The sequence below is a fragment of the Oncorhynchus kisutch genome, linkage group LG7 (assembly GCF_002021735.2).
Source record: "Oncorhynchus kisutch isolate 150728-3 linkage group LG7, Okis_V2, whole genome shotgun sequence".
Classification (NCBI taxonomy): Eukaryota; Metazoa; Chordata; class Actinopteri; order Salmoniformes; family Salmonidae; genus Oncorhynchus; species Oncorhynchus kisutch.
Window position 1 is genome coordinate 35,646,040 of NC_034180.2, and position 19,321 is coordinate 35,665,360.

Sequence of the window (19,321 nt, forward strand, 5' to 3'; positions counted from 1 at the left end):
ATCCATCTTAAATTGACTATAACAACAAAATGTGGAAAAAGTAAAAGGTTGTGAGTCCTTTTTGAAGGCACTATATTGCCCTGATTGGGCTTAGAGCCATCTTCTGTGCTGTGCCTGGTGGTCTCTCTCTCTCCATCAACAGCCATAATGTCAGACTACATTAGCACCAAACTAGGACTGCATAAACTGTTCAATCTGTTTTTTTCACTCTGCAAACTATTACATTTCAAAGGGTGGCTATTGGGTTTGTTGATATGTATTTTCTTTGCGGCGAGTGTCTTCGTTTGTCAATAGGCCTGGTGCTGTATATTTATCATGTAATATTGAGACATGATGTAAGCACCATGTCACAGTCACATTCAATCATTGAGCCCCAAAAGCACTCTCGGTTGTGGACTAAATGTCTCTCCCTAAAAATGTCTTGAGAGCTTTTTGTATAAGGCAGCACAAGGAGGGCAACATTTTATTAGGATGATGGGGCCAGTTCTCATTTAATTGTTATATTGTGTATAATAATGTGTTGAGCCTACAATTTGATCCCGTTTCCACAGTCATATGTATTGCAGATATAATTACCAAAAAGACAAACTACTGTGTAATAACAGTTTGAATAATGTGAAGTTGTTGGTACATTTTTTGGTTTGTAGTCATGTCATTCATTATTATAAGTCAGTCATCATGCAGTCCCTGTGGTCATCAATTGTCTTTGATCTACGCAACTCATTCAATCATATCTGAAATTTAATAGCTCTGTTATTTTAAGTCGAGAGCAATAGTGTTGAAGATAATGTTTTGCCTTTCTATGAGAGGTACCATAAATATTTATGAAAATATTCAGTCTAATAAAGCAAAAATGTATCTTGCTTACAAATAACTAAAACAAAATGAATCAGAACATCTCACCTGACAAACATAATAATTCCAACTTTTGCAATGTCCTCCTGGATAACTTTCCACGACTCTTTGATCATCTCAATCTGCTCCTTGCTGAGATGCGCAACAGAATCCTCCGTCTTAGACTCTCCAGCTGTTTTCGGTGCTAGCCCTGATATTGCGCAGCCCATTGTTCTTGCTACTGCAAAATTGACTAAAAAGTAGTTCAAACACACGGAAACGTCTGCGCACCTGGGATATGGTTCAGCCTCTTGCGCGGCTGTACATGTACATTCAGGCATGAATGGGATTCAGTGACATCCAGAACGCCTGAGCGCGTCATAAGAGTTAATCCTCTGTAACCTTGAGGGGCGGGGAACCATTTCTTTCCTAGATCAATTGCTAAAAGTGCAATGCTGCCCAGGCCTACTGTAGTAGGCTATGCATATAGATCTAACCTATTTTCCATGTAGGTGAATGACCATTAAAACAATGAGGAGAGATATGATTAAACAATGGCATCAAAATGAAGTTTTATAATTAATATATCATATTTCAGTCCCAATGTCCAATAAATAGACTACAACCTTGTGTTTGCACCAACTGGGAGTCTTTAATTCCTCAGGGCAGCCAGGTACTTGCTATTATAACATTCAATTCAACCAACCAAGGGATTGACTCGATCAGGTAGTTGAATCGATCATCACCTAGGTGTGGGGGCTGTGCTGGAACACAACGCTACACACCCTGTGGGTCTCCTGGACCAGGATTAAAGAACACTGCATTAAGTCAGTAGTCCTGTAATAAACTATTGGGTTTGATATATCCTGTTTATAAATCTCTTCTGAGAGCAGCATTAGTTGTTCCGTTGTCATGTGTTACTGCTCAAACATCAGGAACAGCATAAGCTACCAAGTCTGTTAAACTTTTACTGTTGGTCACTATCAGATAATGGATCCTCTGTAAACATCTCTGCCTGAATTTCCCCCCTAATATGGTTATACATTATTTCAGTCACTCAGTTATGACCTAAAAAGGATTTTGCAAAGGGATGTTAGGATATTGCAATAGTAAGACCCAGTCATTCAGAATAACTTAACTCAGCAAGACATGGAAATCAATTTTTCATATTTGATTATTTTTCCTACTGACATTAACCACAAAAAAAATTATGTATTGTAATTTCAATAGCTCAGATTTTATTGAGCATATATGCCATTTCAGGTATGAAATTATTCTGTGCCGTTTCTGGAATGAAAAGGTCTAGGAAGACGAGGATCATTTTTATAAATAACAAGGAAATAGATCAGAAAACAACTCCAGTGATGTATGAAAACAATCATAGTATTGAGTAGTAGCTAAATGTGGCGCATTTGGCTGAATAGTAGACAGCACAGACCATACATCTCCCATTTTTAAACAACTGAAGGAAAAACACTTTGACCAAAGGTCAAATAGGATTGAGTGAATCCTAATGGCTGTAAATCCACAATAAATAACTTAAAAATGGTGGCCCAGCCTTCCAGATTTACTCCCATTTATATATTAAGTCACATATCTCTTTACACCATTTCCTTGCTTATGACCCTCACAATTGATTCACAAATAGAGGATGACCATTGCAGCGTTACACAGAATAAAATAAAAAAAAAAGGGTAATCTGGACAGATCTACTTCAATATGCTGACGTTTTTCTCAAAACCATTTTCCTTATATACATAGTCATTCTCTTTATGTAAACACATTTCATGATGGTGTAAGAACAAGACACATTTACAACTATTTACACATTTTACAAAGTCACAACATATTTTCCCATGGGGTGCCCTTGATTGTTCAATATCCCTAGTAGGTAACACCAGAAGTGAGAAAAGAGTGATGTGAGAAGGTGATAATACAGACAAAAAGTAGAAAAAGAAAATGGTACTCCTAACACAGTAGCAGTAGTTACTGCCTAATAGACAGTATTTATAGTCATATTCCTCGACGTCAATTGCATATATAGGTAAGAAAAGGCTTATTTCATTATTTACAGAAAGCGATCAAATAGGCAGGGCATTTACAGTGTTTGTGTTTGATCCCAAGTTCTGGAATTTTGCTCGTAGGTTTTTTACCAGACTACTCTCGATCTTTTTGCCTGAAGTCAGTGCAGACCTCTTGGCACAGTACTGGTAATCGAGGCTTTTCGAGATTTTAAGTTTGGTCTTTCCTTTAGCTCCTTGTTCCTCCACTCTCGTCTTCCCTCCAGTCTCCTCTGGCCCATCGCTAGCAACCCTCTCCACTATAATAACCTTGTGCTGGTTGGGCAGGGTAGCCTGACCAGCCATGTAACAGCTCCTCATTGTCTCCGGAAGGTTCTGCAGCTCCTGTAGAGGCAGTGTTCCTAGCAAGTGATCAAAAGAGTGCCACCTGCAAAGTGGAGGCTGGGGCTGAGCCTCTCCAACAGAGCCCCCACCCTGGTGGTCCATGGATGACATAGTCTCAAGTGAGTCTGTTAGTCCACTGTTAGTGTCTGTGGGGCAGTTGCAGCTGGATGAGTAGCCATCGGGGCTCCATGAGGTACTGAAGCCCTCAGTGAAACTCTGCATCCTCTCTGGGCTATGGCTGACAGGTGATGGGTGGGAGGAACCAAGGTCCAGCCTGTGGTTAGTGTATTTGGAGCGCAGCTCCTGGACATCTGGCCAGTGGAAACTCTGTGTCTGCACTGGGCTGTGAGGACTGTTGGGACAGGGGGACGTGACCTGTGAGCTAGCCCCAGAGTTGAGAATTGGGACTGGGCTTGGGGTCCTCCGCTCATGCACGACCACCTGCTCATAGGATTTGAGTGACAGTGTCAGGTTAGGCCTACCTGCATACACAGAAAGACAGGGCAGAGATAAGGGACATCAGTTTGATCATTTTAGCTTTGCAGATTAGAGTATCATATCAAATCATAATCGATCAGCAAAACATTAAAACAGATCCCTGACAGCTTACCCCAGTCTCTTCTTTGGACCTTCTCCTCATAGACAGCTGGTAGGTTCTTAAAGGCAAGGTGGTTCTCAGCCTCCATGTTTCTCTGCCTCACCACGGGCCTGCTGTTCTTGATGCGCTGGCTGTACTGGCGGGCCAGTTGGAAAACCTTGTTCTTCATCTTCTCCATATCCTGCAGAATCAGGTCCTCTTCCACCCCTAAACGCAGGCTGATATTCCTGGGGAGGGGAGATCTACTGACTGTGTCTTTCTCCCAGGACTTGGGAGTCTTATACTGGCAGGACTCCTGCCCTGAGAAGGGGTCTGGGGAAGTTGTGATGGGTGATGGGGATTCCTCTGAGACAGCACCCATGTCTGACTCCTCCAGGATCCTCAGGGGCTTGATATACTCAGCTTCAAGGATCTCTCTGCTGGTTCCCCCCTTCCGGGATAGAAGTGATCTGGGATGGACAATGTCCTCTGTACCCTGGATACCCTTGGGTTTCCCAAGGCTCCCATAAACCTCCTCCATCTCTATGTCTTGCCACACTTGGACCATGTCCAAGGATGGTCTGAAGAACTCATCCTCGTCTCCAACAGGAGCATCATTGACACTCTGGGACCTGGGCTTGATGTCTGCAGCTTTTTGTGGCTCCAGCACAGGGGTATTATTAGTCCTCTGCTCTTTTTCTAAGCCAGGAAGGTCGAACACTGACCAGGATGTGGGCCGGTTGTTCGGGGAGACCTTCCCGTGCCCTGGAACCGCTTGGTCCTGGGGTTTGCTGTTGAGCTGCCGGCTCAGGTGTCTGACCAGGCCTGCAGGAATATAGGACAGGCTCTCCCTGCGCTTGATGCTGAAGCTGGCATCCTGGTGCTCTGCATGCTCATAGTACCTCCTGATCTTGTGGATGAGTATCCGGTCCTGCTTGGAGAGAGTGGATCTGCGCTCCACCTCCATGAGGTGGTCTGGTCTAGGGGCAGGCGTAGAGGTGTTGCCTTTCAGGAGCAGTGGGTGCTCTGGGGTGGAGTTAACCAGGGTCTGGACCTTCTCCTCGAGCTCAGTGTTCAGACAGGGTGTACTGCTGCTCTTGCTGCCCAACTGAGGTGAGGGGCAGCCCAGGGAACACAGGTCCTCTGAGACCACCAGGCTGCCCACAAAATGCTCAGTGATTACACTGCCCTGGTCCAACACAGAGGCAGGCAGGATGCGGCTGGTCTCAGTTCCCACCACCGCACCAAATTCTGAACACTCTCCATTTGTCACTGATGAGTTCATCTCGTCCTGTTGGACAGAGCAGTCACTCTTCTCTTCCTCCCCTCCCGCTCTGTACCTTCCCTCTTCCACCACTCCTCCCCCGATACCCCTCTCAGGCTCCAGTGTCAGAGACGTCTCAGGCTGTCTGGGAGGCAGGGTTGGCAAAGCATCAGGCTCTGTGTATAGGGGTGGGTTCGCCTCACTCTGTTCCATCACTACTACCTTAGGAGCACTGCCATGAGGAGGAACCTCCTCCACATACACCTGGATAAGGAGGAAGGAAGAGTGAATATTAACATCAGGATGGAATAAAGCAATATGGATATGATAAGCCAACAGGTAGTTACAAATCACCAGTCATTATCTGACATTGGATCAATGAGCCAAGTCAAGTGATCAGGTTAAATCTGCTACAGCAGCCATAATCTCTGATCCACGTCTGGTAGTGCATGGCGTCGAATATTCTGACAACATGACAGAATCACAGTAGAATGTGTAATAAAACGATCAGAGCATTTTGATTTCATTTTTATAGCTAATTCATCACAATTGCCACCGGCCATTTCATATGCACCTGCTGAACTCTGCTGTAAAATGTAGCACTTTAGTTTAACAGTTTTAATTTCAGATTTGACCCCAGTGTGCAGTTATAACAGACTAATTTCCAGCTGCAGTGTAGTTGTGGCAGAGTATGTGTGTGTGTGTGTGTGTGTGTGTGTGTGTGTGTGTGTGTGTGTGTGTGTGTGTGTTGGGGAATGCAGTAGGAGCTGCGGGTAGGAAATAAGGGAGGGACCAAAACAACTTGTTACACTCGGCTTGGAAGCAGACAAGAGGACCCAGGATCTATTAAAAATGTTCTCTGTCCATGAGAGATGACAGGGTGCAACAGCATGTAGGAGGGGACATTCTAATTTACAGGGTATAAATACACAACCCCCTAGTTGTATTAGATCAGAACCATTTTGGGCCACCTACCAGTCTTCCCAAATTCCCATCCCCTCAAAAGATGAAGACTTTTCTGTTAGTATCCCCTATATTTTAGATATACAATACAACAAAACATTAATCTGTTCAGAATCTCTTCAAGCTTAGTCTCATGTGACAAATTTGGTTTTGGGTGCCAAGCGCACCTTAACTTTGACCCAGCCAGTCCAAACTCTTCATACCTGGTCAGTGAAGGTCTCCTCTGTAGCCAACTCGCTGATCTCCTGGGCTGATGTCTCCATCCTCTCCCCCATTGGTCCCTTCTTAACTACATCCTCATAGTGTTCTTCATCCTGGGGTAGCAGAACACAACATGAAAGGGACTGCAGCATGCTTAGGGTGAACACTGGGTCTTAGATGGCCAAATCCATACAGTGGAGTATCACAAGACTTCTCTATCATCTGGTTCCAGACATTCACAAGCTGGGCAGCACTGATTTACATTTGGTTTTAAAGCACCTGTGTGACAATACATACATTATATAGACAGCTGACATTCATATTACAGGATGTTCAACATTCAAGCCATTTTAATGCTATTATAGCAATTAACCTTAATAAAGCTCCTCTGTAGTTTTGGAAAAAGCAAAAGGGAAACCTTTTAACTAATGTGAAGACCAAAGCACATATTATACTGACACCCTGATTTGACAGCCAAATTCACCTTTGAAGTCATACATCAGCTCTGTGGATCAATTGAATCAATGCAAATGCACCCATCAAATAAGCACAAGGCTAATTGCTAACTTGTTTTCTCTACAATGTTGATTTTCAAAGCAAATTGTGTCACATGCGCTGAATACAACAGATGTAGACCTTACCTTTTAATGCTTCCTTGCAAGCCCTTAACCAACAATGTATATCAATGATGTATGTATAGATCAATGATGCCGCTCTTGCTGCGGGTGATTTTCTGATCCACCTCTCCGCAGACACCACCATTCTGTATACATCTGGCCTTTCTTTGGACACTGTTAACAAACCTCCAAATGAGCTTCAATGCCATACAACACTCCTTCCTTGGCCTCCAACTGCTCTTAAATGCTAGTAAAACTAAATGTACGCTCTTCAACCGATCGCTGCCCGCAACCGCCTGCCCGACTAGCATCACTACTCTGGACGGTTCTGACTAAGAATATGTGGACAACTACAAATACCTAGGTGTCTGGCTAGACTGTAAACTCTCCTTCCAACCTCATATTAAGCATCTCCAATCCAAAATTAAATCTAGATTTGGCTTCCTATTTTGCAGCAAAGCCCCCTTCACTCATGCTGCCAAACATACCCTCGTAAAAATGACTATCCTGCCAAACCTTGACTTCAGCGTTGTCATTTTCAAAATAGCCTCCAACACTCTACTCAGCAAATTGGATGCCATCTACCACAGTGCCACCCGTTTTGACATCAAAGCCCCATATACTACCCACCACTGCAACCTGTATGTTCTTGGTGGCTGGTCCTCACTACATATTCGTCACCAAACCCACTGGCTCCAGGTCATCTACAAGTCTTTGCTAGGTAAAGCCCTGCCTCATCTCAGCTCACTGGTCACCATAGCAGCACCCACCTGTAGCACGCTCTCCAGCAGGTATCGCTCACTGGTCATCCCAAAAGCCAACACCTCCTTTGGCCACCTTTCCTTCCACTTCTCTGCTGCCATTGACTGGAACAAATTGCAAAAATCACTGAAGTTGGAAACTAACTCCCTCACTAACGTCAAGCATCAGCTGTCAGAGCAGCTTACCGATCACTGCAGCTGTACACAGCCCATCTGTAAATAGCCCATCCAACCACCTACCTACCTACCTCATATTTGCTTTTCTGGTCTTTTGCACACCAGTATCTACTTGCACATCCTCATCTGCACATATATCACTCCAGTGTAAATTGCTAAATTGTAATTACTTTGCCACTATGATCTATTTATTGCCTTACCTCCTTGCCTCATTTGCACACACTGTATATTTTATATTGTGTTATTGACTGTACATTTGTTTATCCCATGCTTTATCTTGGCCAGGTTGCAGTTGTAAATGAAAACTTGTTCTCAACTGGAGTACCTGGTCAAATTAAGGTGAAATAAAATGAAAATATATTTTAAAATGCAGTTAAGATAATATACATAGCCTCATTTTGTTATTTTATTGTGTTACTTTTTATTTCATTTAGTAAATAGTTTAACCAACAATGCAGTTCAAGAAATAGCTAAGGGCTTGTAAAGTAAGCATTTCATGGTAACCTGTTGTATTTGGCACATGTGACAAATTAAGGAGCCTATTGGACCTAGACTTGGCGCTCCAGTACCGCTTGCCGCGCGGTAGCAGAGAGAACAGTCTATGACTTGACAATTTTTGGGGTCTGTAATGCTCCAGTTTCCATTAGGGCTGGGAACTGCCAGAGACGTCACGATACGACATTATTACGATACTTAGGTGCCGATACAATACGTATTGCAATTCTCACGATTCTATATGTATTGCGATTCAATATTGTGATATGATGTTTCAAACATATTGCTCACTATATGTCTGCTGCAGAGAGACAAGAGAGCATGAGAACATTTGTTTTGATCAGTCATGGAAATTAACGTGCTGATAACATGTTGGCTCACTATTAAAAAAAGAGATGGAGAACAAGCTATAGGATGAAAAATACCAGAGTTTTGGCGCAGGTACAGCCGACTAGCGCTAGCTAAGGCTACCTAGCAACAAAACTATTTAATTAAATCGATACTGAGTCAAGTATCAATATAATATCATCCAAAATTCTATTATGATGTAACTGTTGATTTTTTCCCACCATCACTATTAACCATTCCATTCTAAAAACCTCAAATTCAAACAATAACAGGCCTTTCAATAGTCACATTTTCCCCAACATTCAATGAAGTCAAAAACATGATAAATTATAAATCTGATCTGCAGTGACCAGATTTCCATGATACTGATTGTTTTTACCATTCCTGGAAGGTTTAGTCCATGCAGTTATGTGAGTGTGAAAACCAGAAGCATTCCATGAGTATGGCAAATGGTAGCTGGCTTTTAGTGAATTGCATCAAGGCTGAGGTAAACAGAGAGGGAGATGGTTGATTGGAAAGCCAGTGAAATTACAGAGGAAATAGGAAACCCATTGGTGGCAGTGAGTCTCACCGTTGTGAACCAAGCAGAAAGTAAAGCCCTGGCCCTATAGTGCCAGCAAGAGATGACTGCCAGCTTGGCGCTGGCAAAGTCGGCTACCTGGTCTTCCTCTATCAGAATATCATCTGTGTTTATCTCCCCCTTCTCCTCCTCAGTCTCCTCCTCCTGCTGCTCAGTGCCCCCCTGGCAGGGTAAGGACCCTGGCTTAGGGTCCTCACTGGGGCTCAGCTGCTCCAGAGATGCCCTCCCGCAGCCTATCTTCTCCTGGGCTCCCAGCACACCAGGCCTCTCAGCCTCACCTAGACTGGAGCCCAGCATACTGACACTAGCAGTTGGCTGCAGGGAACGCCTGTCCCCCAGAAGAGCACCTTCACTGTCTGTGTGCTGTAGCTTGAAGTCACAGAGAGTTGAGGTGTTATTCAAAGGCCAGCATAGAGATGTTCCTTTTTAATGTAATTGCAAGGTGTTGAAAATAATGGTATAAATGTGACTGCTTTAGCACGGCGTGAGATATGAAGGTACATCATGTGATCATGCCAAGCTAGCATGCTGTGCGCCCCACATTGTGGACACATCACTAATCAACAAAACCCTGAGCCTGAAACCTCTGCCTTTATTAACACAATATGGTTCAGCCCAATAAGCTTAGAGTAGGAATTCCTCTATTGGGGTTAATTTCTCTCAGCAAGGTTTATTCTGCATTTCCTTTCAGAGTCAGTGTCAAACCTGTGAGAACATCTCACTGAACCACATTGAACGGAGTCAACCGATTTCTCTTTTCTGCACAGAGGAGAAAAAAACATGGCAGGGAAAAATGTACTTTCAAAGCTTACCTTCAGAATGGCTGCAAGTCAGGAGAAGATAATGAAGAGGAGAAAATAAGAGAATGTCAACAATGCTGCCACAACAAAAAAGTAGTTATATCATACTGTAAACACACTAATAATATCTGAAAACTGGCAAGTTAATTGGATAAACTGTGAATGAGAAATGCCTCCTTTCAGACTCAGAAATAAGGCAATTCACAAGGACAGTCCTCTCTGACTGAGGAATATGAAGAACAAGAAAATTACAACGTCGTTAGGTTTGTAGCTAAATTGATTTGAGAGGGCATAAAGATGCCAGAGAGACAAGACAGAGGAACTTAGTTTATCCCTTTGTTGCTCTATATTTAAAAATCAGCAGAGATAACGAGGCTGACTGCACAGCCATGGCAGACTGACTGGGGAAGACACACGGAGACAATTTCCTCCAAAACCCATTTGTCTTTAATATAACCACTTATTTATTTCCCAACTTATTACTGCTGTTCATATAACCATAATTACCTCTATCTCCCCTTCCATTCTCTTCCATCACTGCCCTTTCATTGCGGGTCAATTAGAATGCAATGAGAGCAGCGCAAGCCACAGATCTAAAGCCAGGACTGAATTTGACTATTGAAAAGAGCTCCTGCATGACAAAGCCTTTCAGTAATATGGCCCATAATTAACATCATTATGGGTGATCTAGGGCAGAGGGGGTTGTGGGGTTGAGAGAGGAGTAGGGGTCTGGCCTTTTGATCGGGCTGTCCAGGGGTCCATCTACGGCAGAATGACAGCATGGGGTGAATACTGAGACTCAGTATGGGCGACAGGGAACCTGAATCATGGCAGCAGTGGCTCCAGGGTTATGAGCCAGGCCAGCCTGTTAATCTGGTCTCAATCTTCATTTAACATACAAATCTCATCATGATAATGAATAGTCTCTAACAGGGACCTCTTTAACAAGATCGCAGTGATAAGTAAATTAGTGGCATCCCTGTTGCCTTACCTTTGGTTGTCCTTACGATCTGTTTCCCTGGTTCTAAAATGTAATAAAGACAGTTGAAGCATAGTGAATATATTTGTAGCAAACATACAGAATTCTCATGGACTGATATCACAAGCAATGAGCTTGAGACGCAACCAAAAACAAAGGAGTCTCGTTAAGAATAGTTTCAGACTGTAGAACTGTGGGGTAAGTGGAACCAATCAAGCCTGAAGAGATGGCTTGGCTTTGGTGTTGTTTTCCATGAAACAAAACATTGTTTTACTATGTGCAGGGGGGAGGCAACTAACTCACCTGATGTCCTGCGCCCGGGTCTCCCCTCTGCGGAAAGGTCTTCAGCCCGGCAGTATCCAGCCTTCTTCAGCCTCTCTGGGCTGTAGCGGTACTTCCCCGACCCTGGGTCTGCACACAGCACAGCAAGCAACACCATCACTCAGGCACTACCGCTCACTCACTCAAAACCAGGTCAGTGAATTAAAGAAATCGTTCTCTACTCTTCAAATGGGGACACAACAGTTAATAATTGTTCCACATTTCCAGTGAAGTGATCCTCTTTCACTCAATGACAGCCTTTCCTGTTGCTTTGTTAACAGCCACAGCTATGTTTAGTGCCTTTATCTTTTCTTCATATTAACCATATTTATCTGGAATACTCACAGAGAGAATCCATTTCGAGGATGGCCTCTTTTACCTGGAAGACAGAAATCAAAAGAAAACGGTAGGTGTCACTTTTATTAGACTTCAAATTTACAACTGCCGCATTGATACGTTTATTACATTTAAAAAAACAAAGAACAGCTCCACCCCCCCACCCTTCCTATAAGGTGCATAGGTCTGCATGTAAACAACGAACGTCAGCATGTCAAAGGAGATTAAATGGAGATACACACAAAAAACATTTATTTTATGCAGAAGTGTGTTAAGACTAGTAGTATTTCTTTGTCATAATATAAATGTATAATAAAAAATGTAGGAATGAAAAATAAGAAGGGAACTGTAGTAGATGATTGAATGAGAATAAGAAGATTCAAGCTAAATGTAATTGTTTATATTTAAGCTGGGTAATTGTTCATTCAGTAGGAAGGGTAGAGAAATCATCAAATAATGAAATGAAGGGTTGTCAAAGGGAGTACAATTTATCTGTTAATCCTCTTAAAGGTGAATTTGATATTTTCTAATTTAAGAAAAAATATATATTGGAGCCATACAGCTAGAGAGGAAGGGGCTGCGGATTTCCAATTCAGCAGAATCCTGCCACGAGCCAGAAGAGTTGTGAATGCAATACTATGAGTGTTTAGACAATATACGAGGGGGGTCTTCTACAGCTCCAAAAATAGCAACATAGGGAGATGGTTGACGTTGACTAGCTAAGATACAGTGACAAGATTTCAAAAGACGGAAGTCCAGAAAGCTTATCCATTTGGAGAAAGACCAGGATGCATGTTAGGTTTGCAGGAGACTGCGCACAGCATTCACATTTGTCCTCTATATATCAGGGTATATGTCTGCCTGTCTGGACTTGCTCACAATGAACTCGAAGGAGCACCTTGAACTGGATGAGTCAGAGTCAAGCGCAGGAAGAAGACGAGTTTACCCTTTTTAATAGCGCTTTCCCACCAGTTTAAGTTCTATATTCATCTCATGTTCCCACTTCTCCATAGTTCTGTTAAGGGTGGTGTTGCCGAAGCACATAACATACAAGTAAAATGTATGAGATTAACCTCTTCTGGCTAGATTTAACATTTTAAAGCAGTTTGTCTCATGGCAATGCCTCCGGCAGGTTGGGGAAGATATTATTTTAACGAATACGCCAGATAAAGATGTTTCTACTGGCGTCTTCGTCCAAGAGATTAGTGATCATTGCCCAGTTGTGTTAGAGATGGGAGAATACAAAAATCTAAGCCTCGCGCCATTACAAAGAGGAACGTCAGTCAACACAATCTTTATTCTAGTGACCTTGATTGTATTTCAGCTATCCCTGAACCTGATTTAGCTTTGCGCTTCTTTGCAGATGTCTTCTATACCATTGTGAATAATCATGCTCCCTTCAAAAAAATTAAGTGTTAAAAAAGTTGATTCAATGCCTAGTGCACACCGGAATTATCAAAAGGGATAAAAGGGATGATGCTTGGGTCAAGGCCAGAAACACCGGCTTAGGCCTGTCAGACAAGTTTTTAAGCAACTGAGGAATCATTGTGTAAAATCGAAATCTAAAAGGCTAAATCTGATTATTACAAAACTGCTCTTTCAGATTGAAATGGGAGCCCGGCTAAATTCTGGAAAACTGCCTCCCCTCTGCCACAACAAATTCATTCATACACTGGCCTCATTACAGGGGAAGAAAATGCCGTAATTGATGCATTTCAAATCAGCGGGCTCTCTTTGATAGAACTTCTAAGCCTATTTACAATGATATTGGGCTGGATGCTGATAGGGAAAACCTGCTGAATGAGTGATGCTAGCAATAGACAAGTGATGCTAGCAATAGACAAGTGATGCTAGCAATAGACAAGTGATGCTAGCAATAGACAAGTGATGCTAGCAATAGACAAGAAATCCACTGAAGGCGGTAATTGGATTCTGGTCTGCTTAAGTGTGCAGCGCCCATCATTGTTGCCTTAAAAATAAATAAAAAATCATTCGTTATTTAACATTGTTTTCAGGAAATATTCCCAAAGTATGGAAATCACCTCGTGCCACCATGACATAGGGCGGGGATCATAGTGATTTTAATAATTAATTATCTCCTAATTTCAAGGCTTCCTTGTCTAGCTAACATTCTTAAATCTTTGGTAAATGCACAACTTTGCAAACATCTTTATCAGAGAAATGTACATTACTCCTTTGTTTACAAGGGCCTACTTCATAAACATCTGTTGAAGTATGGACACCGGAGTTGCCTAACCAGGATTGGTTAAGGTTTCTAGGGTCTCCACAGAGCTAGATAAATTTGCTTTTAAATTTAATGCACTGTATTGCCAGAACAAAATTCAAAATAAATTATCTTGATCTTTATCTGGTGCAGTTTAAAGTATTGATTGGAGACTTATTTACGGAGGAATTCAACTGTTTTTCTGGTTGATTTGTGATGTTTGTTGTGCTTACCATGATTATAAATGTACACAAATTATGTAAAAATAGTATTATACAGGGCACATTTGGAAAGGAGACCTAAGCCTCAATGTCTTCGCTTTCAAAATAAAGGTTAAGTAAATACAAAATAAATTAAAGTATAAGCAATATAGAAGCTTGTATAAGTGGCAGGGAACCATTTTCTATGGAATCGCTAAACACCTACAAAACAGTTAATCAGATAATATTTTGTAAAATTCTGGGGTAGCAGTCAGGTCCCTGAGCTTTGCTACTCTGCATTTACCAAAATTATTCTTGTAATTCTTGCAATGTTTAGCGTCAGATGAGCTGATTGTAGGGGCATTTCAGTTTGCCAAGAAGGAGTCCATTTTAGAGGCAGTGAGTTGGGGATTCAGATGTGTAAAGAAATGAATAGAATGATAAAAGGTTTTGTTGATATCGGAAGGGGTTGACAAAGTACCATGGGCATCTTTAATATGTGGAATGAAACGAGAAGCTGCATTGCATTTGATCTTTGTCGCCATACTCATAGAAAGAACCTTTGGACTGTAACAGCTTTTCAGCTTTGGATGTAGCTAAATGATCAAATTGTGCCTGAAGATCATTGCTTTTTGTATAGCTGAGGATCTGGGTTCATAGCATATTGGCGATCTAGGTCTGAAATATATGTGATTGTATATACATACGGTAATCTCCATTAGAGATCTTCATGCTTTATTAAGAGTGGCAGAGTAATATTTGATATTTGGAGACTAAAAAACCCTCGACCTAGTGAGATATACACTACCGTTCAATAGTTTGGGGTCACTTAGAAACGTCCTTGTTTTTGAAAGAAAAGCTATTTTTCTGTCCATTAAAATAACATCAAATTTATCAGAAATACAGTGTAGACATCATTAATGTTGTAAATGACTATTGTAGGTGGAAACGGCAGATTTTTAATGGAATATTTATATAGGCGTACCGAGGCCCATTATCAGTCACCATCACTCCTGTGTTACAATGGCACGTTGTGTTACCTAATCCAAGTTTATCATTTTAAAAGGTTAACTGTGCATTAGAAAATGCTTTTGCAATTATGTTAGCACAGCTGAAAACTGTTGTAATGATTAAAGAAGCAATAAAAAAAAAGGTCTTTTTTAGACTAATTGAGTATCTGGAGCATCAGCATTTGTGTGCTCGATTTCACATTCAAAATGGCCCTCTTCTGAAACTCGTCAGTCTATTCTTGTTCTGAGAAATTAAGGCTACTCCATGCGAGAAATTTCCAAGAAACTGAAGACCTCGTACAACGCTGTGTACTACTCCCTTCACAGAACAGCACAATCTGGCCCTAACCAGAATGGAAAGAGGAGTCAGAGGCCCCGGTGCACAACTGAGCAAGAGGACAAGTACATTAGTGTCTAGTTTGATGAACAGACACTTCAAGCCCTCAACTGGCAGCTTCATTAAATAGTACAATTATTTCAAATAAATCATTATTTATAACTGTGGCAACATCTTGACGATATTTCATATTCATTTTGCAACTAATTTCATGCATGTTTTCATGGAAAACAAGGACATTTCTAAGTGACCCCAAACATTTGAATGGTAGTGTACATGGAGGAGACTTAATCAAACTAGTCATCTTGACTACTTTGTCTCTTTCTCACTTGAATCTAAGTTTTTTTTTATAATAGGAGAGAATGCAATCGGATCATCATTGGCCTTCACAAAACTCTTACAGGGGAGGGGGGGGGGGGGGCTTGGAGGGCTGGCGGTTGGGAGCTTGGGCCGGTGGATCGCTGGTTCAGGCCTCTTTAAAAAATAAAATAAAAAATAACCTTGTGGGTGATCTGTCGACATGCCCTTGAGTAGGGCGTTGACCCTGGTTGCTTCTGTGTGTCGCTCTGGATGGGAGTGTTAGATGACTAATGTGATGTAGTTGAGTGGTTTCACTGCAAGTATATTGTATGTTTTAAGCATTCAATAAAAAAATAAAGAGTGGCAGAGTAAGAAATAATTTGAACTCTGAGAAAAGCCATTAAGGTTGCCCAAAGGAGAGAGTAAGAAACGGTCCGACTTATTTGTTTCTAGAAAATGAGTAAATCGATTACAATTAGGGTACAGAATGTTTCATCAGAAAGTAGGAAGTCTCCAAAATGGTCGATCCTTTTGACATAGCAAAAGTTTATATCCAAAAGTAGAGGGTGCATGGTCCGAAATGGCAATAGCTAAGTATTCGCACGAGTCAACTGCTGGCATGAGTGTGTTATCAATGAAAAAGTAATTATATGGACGGTGTGGTAGACATAACAAAAAAATGGAAAACTCCTTCACAAGAGTGTTTTGTAATATCCAGGGGTCAGTGCAACCATTCCATTGAATACATGTGGAGAAAGCTTTGGACATCATTGACTGATGGGTTCTAGGATGTGAGCGATCTAATTTTCGATCTATGACAGTTATTATCTCCTCCGAAGCTTAAATAGTGACTGTCCAAATGGATAAGAGATTGTTAGTGAAGATTACATAGTCCCATTTGAGAGCATAAACATTCAGCAACACCATGGGTGTTTCAAAGTGTACAGGTTACAATAATGCATCTTCCTTTTGAATCTGAATTCCATCTGACGGAATGAAGGGTATCTTCTTATGAATAAGAAAGGCAGGCCCTAGTGTTGATATTTGAATGATAAAAACTGAACCACCCATGTGCTACGGAGTCTATATATTGGTCTGTAGATGTTTAAGATGGAAGAATAATTTGGATCTCTTGATTGGTCCATTTAGCCCCCTCGACGTTCCATGAGGTGAGCCTCACTGAGGCACCACTTTTTAAATGTTTTTTATTGAACCAAGTCAGTTAGGAACAAATTCTTATTTACAATGGCAGCCTACCCCGGACGACACTGGGCCAATTGCGCTCCGCCCTATGGGACTCCCATTCACGGCTGGTTGTGATACACCTGGAATCTAACCAAAGTCTGTAGTTACGCCTCTAGCACTGAGATGCAGTGCCTTAGACCACTGCGCCACTCAGGAGCCCTTTTGTGTTGGTAGATTGATAAGTCTTTCATTGATGATAGTGAATTTGAATTATCAGATGTCTCACAATCAGTTGTGATGTATTTCACAGAAAATAACTAGGCCAAACCTCAAAAAGTATGTCTATCAGAACGTGACATCTGCCTTCTCTTAGCGTTTGGCCTAGTACGTACCTTGCCAATTCAATGTGCCCAGGCTAAAACCGGTCGTGAGGGGAAAAATGCAGACATTAATTTAATGACAGAACCCTCTGAATTGTCTTCAATATTTGTGATTCGTATATTTGAACGCCGTGAAAAATTCTATACCATCTATGGTTTCGGAGAGGAGCTAGTTTTTCTCCAGCGATGTGCACCTTTCTTCCAGTGATTCAATTCTGTCACTGTAGCCAGATGGACAATGGATGTTGAGCAAAATCTGTTGGCCATGGCCATCTATGGTTTTGCAACACTATCGAGAGTTCTGAGAATCATGAAGCAAAGTTTGTCAGAGACGGTAGGTAGGCCTGGTGCAGAGTTTTCAGTCATCTTAGAGTTTCGTTCCGATTTCTCTTGTCTTTGGGACGCAGTTTATGAGCTATTTTCAAGTAAGTAGTTGCGTTAGACTTTAGAAAAAAGTTAGTGAACTAGAAAATGTATATTTTAACTTTGTTGAAAAGAAGAAGCCACCCACACATACAACCTTCATTCACATGTTAACCCGGAAGCCAGAGCATTAGTTTAGAGGGAGGGATTAGAGTTGGTTGGTGCAAGACTGTGGGCTACTTGACAGGAGTGGAGAGGAAACCCTTGTCGCTATAGATTTACCTTCTGTGGGACAATGGTGTGGTGGTTCTCTAGAATCAGTTTCTTGATATGATGAGCCCAGAGGCGCTTCTCCTCTACAGTCTTGGCCTGAAAAAGACACTTGTCAATTATACTGAGCTCATACAGAACTACTCTTATTACAAGAGAGGACGGGCTTATGGTCCACACTCACCTGCACAGTGTGAGGCTGCTTGGGATGCTTGAAGTGGATCACACTGAAGTGCAGGGGGTCCTTGGCGCTGTCAAGCAGCATCAGGGTCGAGCACTGAAACCACAGGGAGCAACGTTACGCCAACCCAACAGAGCTAGCTCATGGCATTTGGGTTAGGTTCCTCTACTTTTTGTTCATTACCAATATGTGTGTCTTGTAGACATAGTGCTCTCCTCTCTTTTTGGTGATGAGGAGCATCTTGTCAAAGAGGAACAGCATCCTGGTGTTCTTGGCACGTTGGACCTGGAAGGTTCCCTCCAGCACCAGCTCTCCATACGTAGTGAGGTCAGGACCCTTCCAGTTGATCAGGAGAGACTGGATCTCCTGCACACACACACACACACACACACACACCTGATTGCATCTAGGTCTCCTAAACCTAGTCTGTGTACACAACACTGACAAAACTATACATAAAAGCATGCACAAGGGGTGAAAAGTCTGAAGAGAACAGTATTTGTTTAATGCGACAACAACAGGTAGGCCAGGAACCAATGGGCAGTGAACTCACCATCTAATCAAAGGCATTAATTGAAACAAATAGAAAACCCAGCAGACACTGTGGCCCTGTGGTAGATTTATTGAGTCCCTACGAGGCCCCAAATCCCTGACCAAACTAAACAGAGGTCGGGGAGACATGGAGCTTTGAGCCACCTAGGAGACTTACTGATCAATACCACTCGGAGCAGGTTTACACATTTGCTTTGGCCATTTTTTTTCTAAAGATTTAGGCTTCAGCAAACGTCTTAAGGTTGATTATGGAAGTTAATGGGCTGCTTTATTGGAACAACAAAGACTGTGCAACTAAACAAAAAAAATGGAATAGCCTGCCCCCACACAGTACAGTAAACTCAGTCAGGGAGTTACTGTGGGAGCAGCAGGAGAGCAACCTGAAATAGTTGCTGGGTGACTAAAAGGATTCCCCATCAACACAACCTCCAGCAAGACATTGAAACAGCATAATAAAGTTATGGCCATGACAGACAGGATAAACTATGAGCAGAGCAAGAGTAGCTACACTTCATTAACTGATATAAAACCTATTGAGAAACAATCACATACAAAATTTGCCCAATTAGATACACTATATAATGATGCAGGTGTAACACAATAGTGGTAGGTGGAAAGGGGCGGGTCAAATTCCATTCACCTCTCCCTGAGAGTAGCCATA

The 19,321-nt window shown here is 42.1% G+C and overlaps 1 protein-coding gene across 2 annotated transcripts in view; it reads right to left on the minus strand.

Moving 5' to 3' along the window:
• Window positions 1-2,047: 2,047 nt before the first annotated feature.
• Window positions 2,048-19,321, minus strand: part of LOC109894545 (pleckstrin homology domain-containing family G member 3) — a 55,643-nt gene continuing 38,369 nt past the window's right edge. The window contains exons 9-19 of one of the 2 annotated variants that reach the window (XM_020488113.2): window positions 18,292-18,474; window positions 18,112-18,204; window positions 17,940-18,026; window positions 11,668-11,701; window positions 11,305-11,412; window positions 11,014-11,046; window positions 10,035-10,045; window positions 9,301-9,591; window positions 6,247-6,357; window positions 3,850-5,344; window positions 2,048-3,721 (exon numbers count right to left, since the gene is read on the minus strand). In XM_020488113.2, the coding sequence (XP_020343702.1) occupies window positions 2,916-3,721; window positions 3,850-5,344; window positions 6,247-6,357; window positions 9,301-9,591; window positions 10,035-10,045; window positions 11,014-11,046; window positions 11,305-11,412; window positions 11,668-11,701; window positions 17,940-18,026; window positions 18,112-18,204; window positions 18,292-18,474 (3,252 nt within the window). In that variant the 3' untranslated portion in view covers window positions 2,048-2,915. The remainder of the gene's footprint in view (window positions 3,722-3,849; window positions 5,345-6,246; window positions 6,358-9,300; window positions 9,592-10,034; window positions 10,046-11,013; window positions 11,047-11,304; window positions 11,413-11,667; window positions 11,702-17,939; window positions 18,027-18,111; window positions 18,205-18,291; window positions 18,475-19,321) is intronic. The other variant, XM_020488114.2, reaches the window with a different exon arrangement.